Raw genomic sequence first — 12145 nt, 5'->3', positions numbered from 1 at the left:
GCATTGGTGGCTCATGTTCATTCTGTGATCAGTTATGACCCCCAAGTCTCTTTTAGCTGTGGTGCTAGCAAGCGTAACATTGCTGAGCCTATAAGCGTGCTGTGGGTTTTTTCCTCCCATGGTGGAGTACCTTGCATCTTTCCATTTTAAAGGTCAGCACATTTATATTTCTAAACCTATTCAGGTCAGCCTGGATCACCAGCTTATCCTCAGGTGTGGATGCTCTACCCCAAAGTTTAGTGTCATTGGCAAACTTGGCCAATCCACTTCTGACACTAGTGTCCACATCATTAATAAAGACGTTAGAGAGAACAGGTCCAGGACATCTTTCAACTACCACTTTCTGGGTCTGACCTCAGAGTCAATTCTCCAGCCATTGGACTGTGATATAGCTGAGGCTGCAGTTGGCCAATTTTTCCATGAGGAGATCAAGGGACGCCAGATCAAAGGTTTTTTTGAAGTTCAGATACATGATATCAATGTCTTCTCCCTTGTCCAGGTGATATGTCTTTCTTGAAGATGGGCACCTCGTACTCAATTCTGCCAGGGTGGGGCAGTAGGGCTCCAATGTAAATATAAACCGGTCAGTGTTTTAAACTCCAATTTCTTAGTGGTCAGAAAAGCCAAGGTGGGAAGGGTGGTCCAAAGAAACAAGGTGTCCACCCCACTGGAGACATTCTGACACCTGAGGTGCAAGAATGGAACAGAACCCAGAGCTGGTAAGATGAAAGGAGGAAAAAGAGGGAGTGAATACCAAGGAGCCAAAACCACTGGAAAAATGAAAGTTTCAGATGTTTATTTAGATTTCTATGGCTATACAGAGATGAGGGGCCCAGTACAGGATGGTGCAAAAGGGCTGGTATTGTTAGAGAAGCCTCAGGGAGGGAGATCTCTACCCCTATATGGGACTTGGGAGTCTTCTAGCTCTGGGAAACCTCCAGGGCAGGGCCCTTTGTCTGCACACTAAACCCAACCCAAACACAAACAGTCCAGCAGCTTCCCACAGGAAAGATCTGGCTCCCACACACATGGACCCCTCCCCGGCAAAGGAAGTCAAAAGGCACTTTGCATGCATACCTCCTGGCTCCAAAGCTGGGGGCTTCCCACAGGGGACACTGCACAGCCAGCCCTGATGGAGCCCTCCAGAGCTGCAGTGGCTCCTTTGTTTTTTACAGAGGGCATAACATCTTTCCAGACTTTTACATACAGGCACTTTTAGGGTTGTATTCAGTCATTGCCTCCACTTGCCCGGATCAGGCACCCTCTCTGTTCTGCCACCTCTCCAACTGACCCTCTAGGCTAAGCAAAGCTGTCCAGAGACCTGCACCGAGGTCTAGCCACCTGCACACTCCATGCCACCAGAGTGGCCAGCCAGGATCAGTTGACATTCATTCCTTCCCACATAAACCCCTGGTCCAGAGCCAGGAGTATCTGGGCAATAAGACTCAACCCCTACCTAGATTGCCCTGCTGGTCTTTACAGCTTGTGCATCCGCTGGCTCTCCACTTGATCTCTTGGCTAACTGACCCGGACACATGATCTGGCTCACCTTCTGCCTCTGTGCTCTGCCTGATCCTTTGCCTTCTTAACATAACTTATCCCTGGGCCCTGTTCTCTGCTGGTTCTCCGAGCTACTCTACATGCCTGGCCCTCTGACTCCATGCTCCTGGCCTCCTGACCCAGTCTCTACCTGGGTTCTACTCTCTTCCCCGACCCCTGGTCGGCCCCTTGAACCCTGTGTGGCCACCCGCAACAGGGTTGTTGGTTTTTTTTATAGTGTACATAAATGTATGGCAAGTTGACAACCCTGGCAGCCCTGCTGGTGTCCTCCAGAGCCACTGGGCCTTGAGACACCCCCAGCAGTGGCTTTCACTTGCCTGTACTAACACATTGTGGGCTTATTCTGAGACCTCCTGGGACACAGGGTGGGAGGGATGGCTGAGTAGAGGGAAGTCTTGAGGAGAGAGTTATGGGGACCGGTAAAAGTGAGGCCACAGAAATCCATTTCCTTTGCAACGTTCCACACCCATCTCAGTGGCAAAGTTTGAGTTCAGAAGTCCCCAGAAATACTCCCGGCCCTACCCAGAGCCAGGGATGAATTCTCTCCTCAGCAAATGAGGCTGGCGGGAAGGTGAAGATCAGGGCCTCAGTATCAGCATCAAGAAATGACACCCGCCCCCCTGCACAGTCCAGACACACCCGCACCCTGCTGGGCACCCGGCCCAGGGGAAGTGGTGTGCGGTCAGGGGCCGTGAGAGCCCGGAACTGACCCAGCCATAGCTGCACAGCCCAGATCCCTCCCTCGGGATTAAAGTTGATCAGTCCCTTCCTCCTCACAGACTCTCTGGCTACCCCCACAGCCCAAGCTTCCCCCTGCCCCACCTGCACCTCCCAGAAGTGTCTCCCCGAGGTGAATCCCTCACAGCCCAGCACACACTCGAACAAGTCAAATCTCTGAGGATTGTTGGGCAGGTCCTGCTGTGCGTCTGCCAATCTTACACTTTTCCGATCATCAGAAAGGAGGAGCCAGGGGTTTGCCGTGTCTGGATTCAGAGTCACCTTCACTGCAGAGACAGAATCACAGCGTCAGGGCAGAGCTCAGCCCTGGGGCAGGCGGGGCCGTTCCTCACCCTCCCTGGCAGACCCATTGTGATTGAGCAGAGATGACCCTGCAGCTCATCAACCTGGCCTGGCAGGGGAAATACCATGACCATCAAGGTGGTTTTCCTACTGGTAGGGGAAAACCACTTTCTTGGCAGGGGGCAGTACCCTGACAGAGGTAATGCATAGTTAGCCTCCCACTTCCAGTTCTAGTGGGAATATCTCAGCTATATGCTGACTATGGGAGTGGGAAACTCCACCCTAGCTTGCTCTTGTGGCCATATGGCTGAGAGCATGAAAAACTCTGGGGCATCTGTGCCCCAAGCCTCTGGGCTTGGGCCTGCACATAAGATGCCTACCAAAGGACTTGGATCATCTGAAGCCCCAGGCAGGGGTGGAGGATGCTTGCTGGTAGCAGGGTCACATACAGTTCTTGGAACTGAGGGGATTTGGAATTGATATGGCTGATTTGACTTCGGACACAAAAATTTTTCCTTTAAAAAAAAAAAAAGGCCTTCAGCCCGGCTCTTGCAGCCACTCCTGCCCCTGTTCACTGGCTCCCCTGCAGGGGCTGCTCCACTTCCAGCAGCAGGGACACAGGCAGGAAAATTCCCTAAACTGTGCTTGAGAGCAGCCAGAGGAGGCAGGCAACGGTTCTGTCTCCTCCACTCCCAGGTGGGGAAATGGAGGTGACAAGGCAGCATGGCAGGACTGCTGCTTGAGCGGTGACAGGGGATTTCCTGGTGGCAGGAGACAGCTTGATCTGTGAGCAGCTGCTTGGAGAGAAGGAGGGGTGGGGGCTGCAGAAGAAGCAGGGGTGCACTTCTGCCAGGGGAAAGGAGGGAGGCATGGCAGTCCCAAATGAGAACTCCTGCCAGCTCTCACCTCTGAATCTAACAGCTACACATCAGTCTAAGTGCCCAGGCTCCAGCTCAGGGGTTTGAGGGCTGGTGGGAGGGAAAATATGTTGGGCTTGTGGAGGATTCTGGGAATTTCTTGTAACTTTCATGCCAGTCTCTGCCCAAGCTTACCGTTGGTGTACGTCTCCTGCATATCTCCCCTTGTCTTCTCCAGGCCAGATATCAGAGTGTCTGCAGGAAAAAAGACATTAGACTTCTTGCTGTCCCCAACCGGGTGACGCCTCTCTCTCTTAAGCACCTGAGCCTGAGCACAGATACTGTAGCATCCCCACCCCAGCTACTGAAAACTCCAGCTGGTTCCATGGGCCACTTCTAACTCTACGCTCGTAAAGCAATAGTAGGGCAGTAACTTCCAGTTCCCCCATTCAGAGCCTGTGGGGGCTGGCACAGACCTTGGCACAGAGTGGGGACATCCTGGGGTCAGAAAACCATAGCCCATCTGCTCCAGTGCCCAATGGTGTTTTACAATGGGGCAGGACATCAAAGGTGCAGCCTCTGCCAGGACATGGCCTCCATCCATGATCTGACCCCCACCACACTTTTGAGACACCCAGGAACCCTCCCAGTGTCTGAAGCTGCTGTACAGTTGGGAGAAGAGGTCCCTCTGGTGGAGGCATTTCACAGGAGATGGCGCAACATTTGCATCTTCCCTATAGCCCCCTGCAGTCTGGACACCTGGGTCCACATTTCAGATATGGATTCAGACTGATTTAGAATCTCTGTCTTGGGAGTCAATGCTCAGGCCTGCTTTGCAAAGAGGCTCCCACCAACTCTGCCCATCAGCAGTTCTGAATGATAAACAGCTCTGGAATGCACACTCTGCTGTGCTGTGTTTTGGGGGTTTCTGGTTAAATTTGGGCCTTAATAAATTTGTGCACACAGGGCGCTTCCAGATGAGTGTGGATGTTTGGTTTCCCAGGGACAAGAGCAGTGGCACACCTTGTGCCTGGGGAAGGCCTGTGCCATGCACCCTCTGGCCCACGGCAAGTTACCTCAGGTGGGGTAGGTGCTGGCCCCAGCAGCCTTACTTGAGGTCCTGGGGGCTGGGGAAGGTAAAGGCACAGTGTTCCTGCAGCTTAGAGTCTGGCCAGCAGCTGGAGCATGGCTCTGACAACCCAGGCTCTGGCTTTGGCTGGCACACACTGCAGCCGCTTGAGCCACCCCACTTTTTTCCGCGTGGGTTTTTTGACCCTGGGAGAGCCCCTCTCAACCTAACCCCCATGCTGCAAGGTAGCAACGTGGGCAATTCCTGAATGTGCAGTGTGTGGCAATGCAGATGGGTCTGTGGCACCACATACCGCATGGCTGCCTTAATCTGGACATGGCCACACAGGGTAAATGAATGCGAGATGTGCTGATGTCTAGGCCTTGCTACATCTACTCAACTTGTTGACACTCCCTGTTTTATAGCTAATCTAGTTATCAGCCAGTTGGCCAGAGCCATCTCTGCCCACAGCTGTAGAGTCTTGTCCTCACATCCCCTCCCAGATCCCATCTTGGTACCTTTGAACTGTCTCAGGACCTCCTGGAGGATGAGGGTTTTCTGGGAGAAATCCCAGAGTCTCCTTCCAAGCTCAGAAGACAGCTCCCCTGGGTGCTGGAACTTCCCCTTCTCACACCTGGGAAGAGAGTATCTCCGATTACTCAGTGGGCCTATTGGTATGGGTATTGGGTATCTTAGTATGAAATCAAGAGCCCCAGAACACATCTCACTCTATAGGCATCTGTGACAGGGGTCCATCCCCAGGCCTGTCTAAAGTAGGCCTGACCCTCTGTCTGTGGACTACCTACCCACCTTTCTTGCCTGCCATGCCTTGATGGAAGAATAATTATGATGTTACTCAGGTGGGAGGCTGCCCATTTACTACCCTGACACTAGGGGTCATGATCCACCACTCCAAACCTCCCCTACATGGTGGCCCATGCCTTGCAGATGGTATATAGATGTTGATCTGCATCTCCTGTTGCTATGCCCCCTGGCACTGGGGCTGTGCACAGTAGTGTGCCCCAGTGAGGCTCCTCCTCCCCAGTAGCCTCAGGCTGGCCCACTGGATAAAACAACAACATAAATATGAGCCCCTGGGCTATAATATAATATGAGTTTTACAAGCTACCCTCTGACTCCTTAAAACCCCCAAACTGCTCCTTGAGTATTGAGAACCTTGGAGACTCCTGAAGCCATTACAACAGTCTGGCCAGCAGCCACAGCATTCCTGGGTACTTCTGCTGTGCAGGAGCTCCTGTCCCCTAGCAGCTTACCAGAGACCTCCTCCAGCCAGCCTCCACGCTGGGGTTTATATGGGCCCAGAACCCTATCTCCTTCCTGTCAGCTGACCAGCCTGCAGTGGTTGGGCTTTTAACCCCTACCCTCCTGGTACTTGATGTTCCTATATACTCTCGTCTTAAAGGGGCAGCCCTGCCTCCTAGTAGCAGGGCTAGGGTTCCCTGTTACAGCATCTTTAACAACTCTTGGAAGGAGAGGGGAAGGGAGGCAAGACTCTTGGTTACTGTTGGCTTGAGCAGGTGTAACCAATGAATGGAGTATATTGTCTGCCGCTGCTCTCAGCTATGTGAGGCAGCCAGGCCCCTCAAGGAGGTGACATCCTTGCAAGTTACTTCAAGTTAACAGTAACCTATCTAAGAAGCCAGATATCTCCTAAGTTCTGGATAAAGGTGAGAAACCTCAGGATTAAGTTAACTAGGGAGATTTGTGCCCAGAATGTGACCTGCCCCATCAGTTGTGCTGCTGAGTCCGAGGGAGATATCAGCTTAATATGGTCTTCTTGCCCCTTCCCCCTGCCCCCCTACCCCAGCACCAGGCAATGTGCAGCAGAGTGAAGTGCAGCCACATACCTGCTCAGGGTGTTTCTGATCTCCTAGAAGGGAAAGGGGAAAGGAGAGAGAAAGAGAGAGAGAGAGAGACAAAGTGAGTCACCCATGCCACACTGGGGAACACAGGGGAAGCATTTTACAATTAGACCCATAACACAGCACTGTTCAGGCTGCAGGGGCAGGGCCTGGCTGAGCTGTCTAACATCTCTGTGTCATAATTCAGAGGTTAATAACAATTGGTGCACGTGCTGGGTCGCACTGTGCAGGGCCCTGAGGTCTCACCTGCAGGAGGTCACTTGATGACCGCTGACACTTTCCTTCCACTTCAGTGATCAGCTCACTGAGGCGGGAAATCTCTTCAGAGATTTTGGTGACCTTTTCTCCCTGCACCTTTTCCATGTCCTTCTCCAGCTTTCCCAGTTGGGCCAGCAGCAGGCGCTCTTGTTCCTCTAGGAATCGGCATAGTTGCTGAAATTCAAACACAATCTTCTGCCTCTCAGTTCGTGTCCTTTTCTGTAAAACAACCAAAATGAGCGTAAGTGCACCCACAGACTCAGGAACCCGCACTGGGTAGAAAGAAACAAAGACCCGCAGGGGAATGTACCTGTGAACACACTCCCCCTGGTCCCCTCTCCAGGCTGAAGGCAATGGGCACCTACCAGATATTCCTGGGTTCTCCCCTCTCCACTCAATTTCAGTTGCAGCAACTTGTCTCGCTCTTCCCCCAGAGTCTTCAAACAAGCCTGCAGATTTTCCAGAAGAAACAGAAATTATTTGGGTTATTTTACCAAAGAAGTCAGAGTAGGCAGGCACCTGAGATGATTTTTGTGGTTTCAGTCTGGGGGGTGGAAGTGTGGGAATTTTTTTAGTCTACTTAAATGCCAAAACTGTAGATTTCCTTGTAGACCCAAGTAGGTCCATGGCATTAGGAAGAACAATCAATTGCTGGAGTTCAGGAGTTAGTTTCAGGACACCGGCAATTGCTTTGATCTGTTCGTACACAAGAACAAAAAAATGCCATTTACTAGGTCAGACCGTAGGTCCATCTTGCCCAGTCTCCTGTGTCACACTGGATGCTAAAAGGGAGAGCAAACTGGTTATGACCAGGTTTTTTCCACCCTTCCTCTGTCATTTGCTGTCTCCAGCATTTAAGGTCTAGAAAGCTCTAATTCAGAGGCTGTGCTCCTAACTCCCATGCTCAATGGATAGTCTGCTGCTCTTGTGATTTAAACTTCATCCATCATTTAATGACTTGAGTTCTTCCAGTGAGTCCTTTATATCTCAGTGGAGATTGATTTTAGAAAAGAATCAGCTTCTATAGATACTTTAAAAGCCCCCATATCTACCCCCTCTCCCTCTGCCTTTGTAGACTTTAGAAAACTCTGTAATGTTGCATAGGAGCAGATGAGGATAAACGAGGCCAAGCTAGTTAACTGACATCAAGTACATGGGCAAAGGAAGTGATAAGGGGCAAGGAAACATCATAGACAAAATGAACAGTAGAACTAGGATAAAGATGAGAGGTAGCATTTATCCAGTAAGACAGAAGTGAGAAATGCTTACAACTAGTTTGACCACAGCTGGATAAAATTAGGAGATTGGCTTTCAATATTACAATTAAAGTGGCCTTATAATATCAGTTGGGCAGTAAAAAGGGACTATGTACCTTCACACTGCAGTCCTCTCACTTTAAGCTCCAGTTTGAGCACAGAAACCTGCCCTCGTCCTCCTGCTTTATCTGCAGTGGGTAAGGGGGTTCTTGCTGTCCTTGGGCTATGTCCCCTGTCATTGTGACAGAGTTGCTTGTGGGGTTTTAGGGACAAGTTAGATAAGCGCTTGCATGGGATGATTTGTACCTGCCTTGGAAGGGGGTTGGACTAGAGAGAACCTTCTGAGATCCTTTCCAGCTCTCCTTTTGTATGAGTCTCGGATTTTCTGATTCTCTGTAGGTGCTGGAAAATCCCTGCTCTTTCAGGACTTAGTCTCTAACTTCGGTCAAATCTTTGTCTTGTTGGCCTGGCCACCTGTTTGTGATTTTCAGGTTTTAGAATTGAGTCTGCTGAAAGTGCCCAATCCCTTTCTCTTTCCAGCGCTGTATGTAACTGTTTCTAACTTTGGCAGGTTCAGAACCACGTTTCTCATCAGTGACTTCCCAGGTTTTTAGCTGTTTTATGATCTGCAACTGTCAGCCAGACTCAAATGAATAAACTTTTCTACCATTTTTGTTGTAGATTTTAAAAAATTGTATGAGTTGTAATAATGAGAAGTCTATTATGAATCACTGGATTTAATTACTCTACTAGTGCATTAGATGGACTGTGGTTCCCTACCTTGTACTCCTGCGCAGCCTCCTCTATGGGAACTCCGGGTGGAGCTGGGTGTGCTGGGGATCCATCACACACCAAACAGATGGGGCTTCCATCCTCTGTGCACAGCCGTTTCAGAGCCTCCTGGGGCTCCCCAAATGCTGTCTGCTCCTTGGTGCCCTCAGGTGCCTGCTTGGCTATTTCTACACCATTCTCCAGCTGCCTTTTTAGGCTCAGGTTTCTTTGAGGAAAGCTCTGTCTGCACTGAGGGCAGCAGACGTCTGTCACCAGCCCCTCCCAGCACTGGGTGATGCAGGCTCTGCAGACATTGTGCCCACAGTCCATAAGCATCTGCAGATCCTTGAAGAACTCCAGGCAGACGGAGCAGGTGGCTTCATCCTGGAGACTTTCGAGAGGGCTCTCAGCAGCCATGGCTCTGAGAAGGGAGTGCGACTGGTTGTTTCACTTTTCTGAGCTCAGGAAAGTGCTCAGCCTAAAGCAGCAGCTGGGCATTTCCCTTCCTGGAAAGGATTACTGCCTGTTGTCCTAGCAGGGGTCCCTGGGCAGCTTTCTCTTAGAGAGTAAACAGACATCTGCCTGGGGTGCCATAAACATGTTTATGGAGGCAGGATTTGCAAGCAGATGTCCCTACCCCTAGTCATGCTACAAGTGCGCAAAAACATTGCCCCTGCTAAAAGCAGTCACAGTCTGTGAGGCTTTATAGGGAAGGAGGTCTGCTTGCTTACTGCCTGACCCAGGAAGTCCCCTCCAGGGACTTCTCCAGACCTGCTTGCGGAAGCAGGCCCCAAGAATCCCCCTGTAGGGGATTCCCATGGCAGGACCTAGCAGGATGCATTGCCCCAGTTCGGAGCAGGCATTTGCAAGCAGGGGAAGCCCCATAGGGGTTTTCCAATTCTCAAACATGCAAGGATTCTCACACATGTATCAGTCTCTCACCCAGCAGTTCAGGGGGTACTTCTGCAAGTGTGGGAAACCTCCATGGGTTCCCCCAACATGGCCTCCAGGGGGTGGGCATACCCCCTTGGGCTCATGCTGTCTTGACCCACTCTTGTTGCTCTATTCTGAGATGTTGCTGCCTGACACAGGCAGAGACACTATTATTTTAACCCTTATAGACAATACTGGTTTTTTTTTTTTCTCCTTCATTGTGTGGTGGGCTCACTGCTTTTGCCCAGCAAGTCTGGCTTGGAGAAGGACACTTCAGATATGTGGAACATTTCCACCAATCAGGTAACATCTGGGAGGGGCTTGCCCTGCCCCTGCTTAGCGGTGCAGGGGGCAGCGAGGAGCCCCTAGACCTGATTGAAGACTGTGCTTTGCAGGTCCAGCAGATTTCAGGGGAGGGGCCTCTGGTGTAAATAAAAGACCAGCATGCTCAGCACACTGGGCAGATGCAGCAAGGGATGACGAGGAGAGAGGTGCTCTGGAGAAGACCATCACTGGGACCTCGCCTGATCCTCGACAGGGTGCGGATCAGCACACAGTGCTCAGGCTCTGGGAGGTGCTTGAAGTGACTTAAGCCTGTGAACCCAGCAAGCGGCAAGGTGAGGTGGTACGTGGATTGGCACATGGACAGCCAGCCCTGGCTTAAGGCTGCTTGGGTACCACGTGGTGCACAGGTCAGCGCACAAGGAGTCAGCCCTGGGAGCAGTTCAAGACTGCTCAAGTTAGCCCTGGCTCTAGGTGGGGTAACCAGATTTCCAGTGTGGCTCAGCATTAAACTAAAAGAGACCCAGTGTCCGGAAAGGGAAAGACCCCCCAGTGTGAGGCTGGAGAACTGGAGCCAGTGAGGGCTTGGATCCCATAAGAGGTCCCTGGGTGCCCAATGTGGGACATGGAGCCCAGAGACAAGGACCCTCAACTCAAGGTCGATGGGTCCAGGAGGCCTGAGACAGTGTGGGGACCCAGAGGCCAGACTGACCGCCCCCAGAGGAAGGACCGTGAGTTACTGGGAACCCAGGTCCTGCAGAGGAGGCACCCCCAGGCAAGGGACCCTGGGAGGAGTGGGCAAGGGGGAAGGCCCCACACACCCTCCACTCTCCAGGGTCTGAGGGGAGGAGACCCCAAATATACACTGGGGTCTGTGGCACCCCCAGGGGGCCTAGGGGGAGAAGACCCACTCCCATTTGAGAGACCGAGTGGTGGGAACCCAGATAGGGTGTGTCTAATATCTGGTATAGTTATGTTTCCTATTTGGTATCTATTGTTACTGTTGGTGTTATAAATAGTTGGGTGTATTCATTCTGTATAATGGGTTCTGTAAGGATGTCTGTTAGCCATCCCACTTGCGGTATAAACTTGCTGTATTGACTCTCCTGGGATCCACTCCTCTTCTGGGCCTGAGGCACAGGTACTTACCCGAATGCCTTCCCTAAGGCAGACTTCCTCTTGCTAACAGACTTTTATATGCATATTTGTATCTCTACCTGTAACTGTATCTATCTTAAAAGAGCTTTATATATAAATGTTGATAACTCAATAAATTGTACATAGTTATGAACTTTGGGCCTGGGCTCACTCTGTAAAGGAAAGAAGGATCTGCCTGAAATTCTAGCATCACCCCCACAGCACCCCCTCCTACCTACCCATCCCATCTGATTAAGAATAGGGCACATCCTTGGGTGTACCCGGGTTACAACTGCGTCAGCTCATGGGGTGCTTGACAGGGGTTAAATTCCCAAAGTTTTATTCTATGCCACCTAAATTGACTTCCATGACCACAGCCCGCTCTTTGGCGAGAGAGGCAGTGAGCTGCTGGGAAGGGATGGCCTCCACCTCTCCCCACTGGGGAAGAGGCTCTTCTCAGCCAGACTGGCTGACCTGCTCCACCGGGCTTTAAACTAAGCCCGCCAGGGGACAGGGGGACTACTGCCACTGCTGGCCTGTTGAGCAACCCTTGCAAAGCCAGCAGGCCAAGGCACTTAAGGTATCCCACCCCTACCCCAGACCTGGTACAATCTGTAGCAAGGCTGGGGCCCCCAAGGGGACACTTGCCTGCCTATACACAAACGCTAGGAGCTTGGGGAATAAACAGGAGGAACTTGTCCTCCTGCTTAACACAAATAATTACAACGTCATAGGGATAACAGAGACCTGGTGGGACTCCACCCATGACTGGACCACAGGTATAGATGGCTATACCCTGTACAGGAGAGATTGAGTGGACAAAAGGGGCAGGGGCATAACTCTCTATGTCAAGGAGAGCTACGCATCTCTGCAAGACGATATTGGCGACCAAGGTGGACCCTCTGGGTTAAAATCTGTGGGGAACACAGCACAGAGGACACAACAGTGGGAGTCTACTACAGACCTCCCACCCAAAGTCAGGAGCTTGACCAGGAATTCGCCAGGGAATTGGCTGAGGCCGCATGCTCCAGGACCATGGTTGTCATGGGAGACTTCAACTACCCTGACATCTCACGGGAACAGCACTCGGCTAAATCCACGTGGTGGCAAAGCTTCCTC

At 51.5% G+C, this 12145-nt stretch overlaps 1 protein-coding gene across 1 annotated transcript; it reads right to left on the bottom strand.

The window, feature by feature from the left end:
* Positions 1–817: 817 nt before the first annotated feature.
* LOC149852387 (zinc finger protein RFP-like) lies at positions 818–9334 on the bottom strand. Its single transcript, XM_090028661.1, has 7 exons — positions 8684–9334; positions 7013–7096; positions 6636–6866; positions 6375–6397; positions 5025–5140; positions 3633–3692; positions 818–2564 (listed from the first exon to the last, which is right to left on the bottom strand). Exons 1-7 carry the CDS (start codon positions 9089–9091, stop codon positions 2032–2034), a joined length of 1455 nt encoding a protein of 484 aa, XP_089884787.1. The 5' UTR covers positions 9092–9334; the 3' UTR covers positions 818–2031.
* Positions 9335–12145: the final 2811 nt, after the last annotated feature.

The sequence above is a fragment of the Crocodylus siamensis genome, chromosome 15 (genome assembly GCF_052110815.1).
Source record: "Crocodylus siamensis isolate JL-2025a chromosome 15, ASM5211081v1, whole genome shotgun sequence".
NCBI classification, from domain to species: Eukaryota; Metazoa; Chordata; order Crocodylia; family Crocodylidae; genus Crocodylus; species Crocodylus siamensis.
The sequence above is the reverse complement of the archived record's forward strand: the minus strand, read 5'-3'. Positions and strand labels throughout refer to the sequence as shown.

Excerpts from the sequence above, each read along its gene's own strand:
- LOC149852387 (XM_090028661.1), bottom strand. The coding sequence starts at position 9,091 with ATGGCTGCTGAGAGCCCTCTCGAAAGTCTCCAGGATGAAGCCACCTGC. Across the intron at positions 5,141-6,374 it reads ATCAGAAACACCCTGAGCAG|GTGTGAGAAGGGGAAGTTCC; the intron begins GTATGTGGCTGC and ends CTCTCTTCCCAG. Across the intron at positions 3,693-5,024 it reads GGTCCTGAGACAGTTCAAAG|ACACTCTGATATCTGGCCTG; the intron begins GTACCAAGATGG and ends TTTTTCCTGCAG.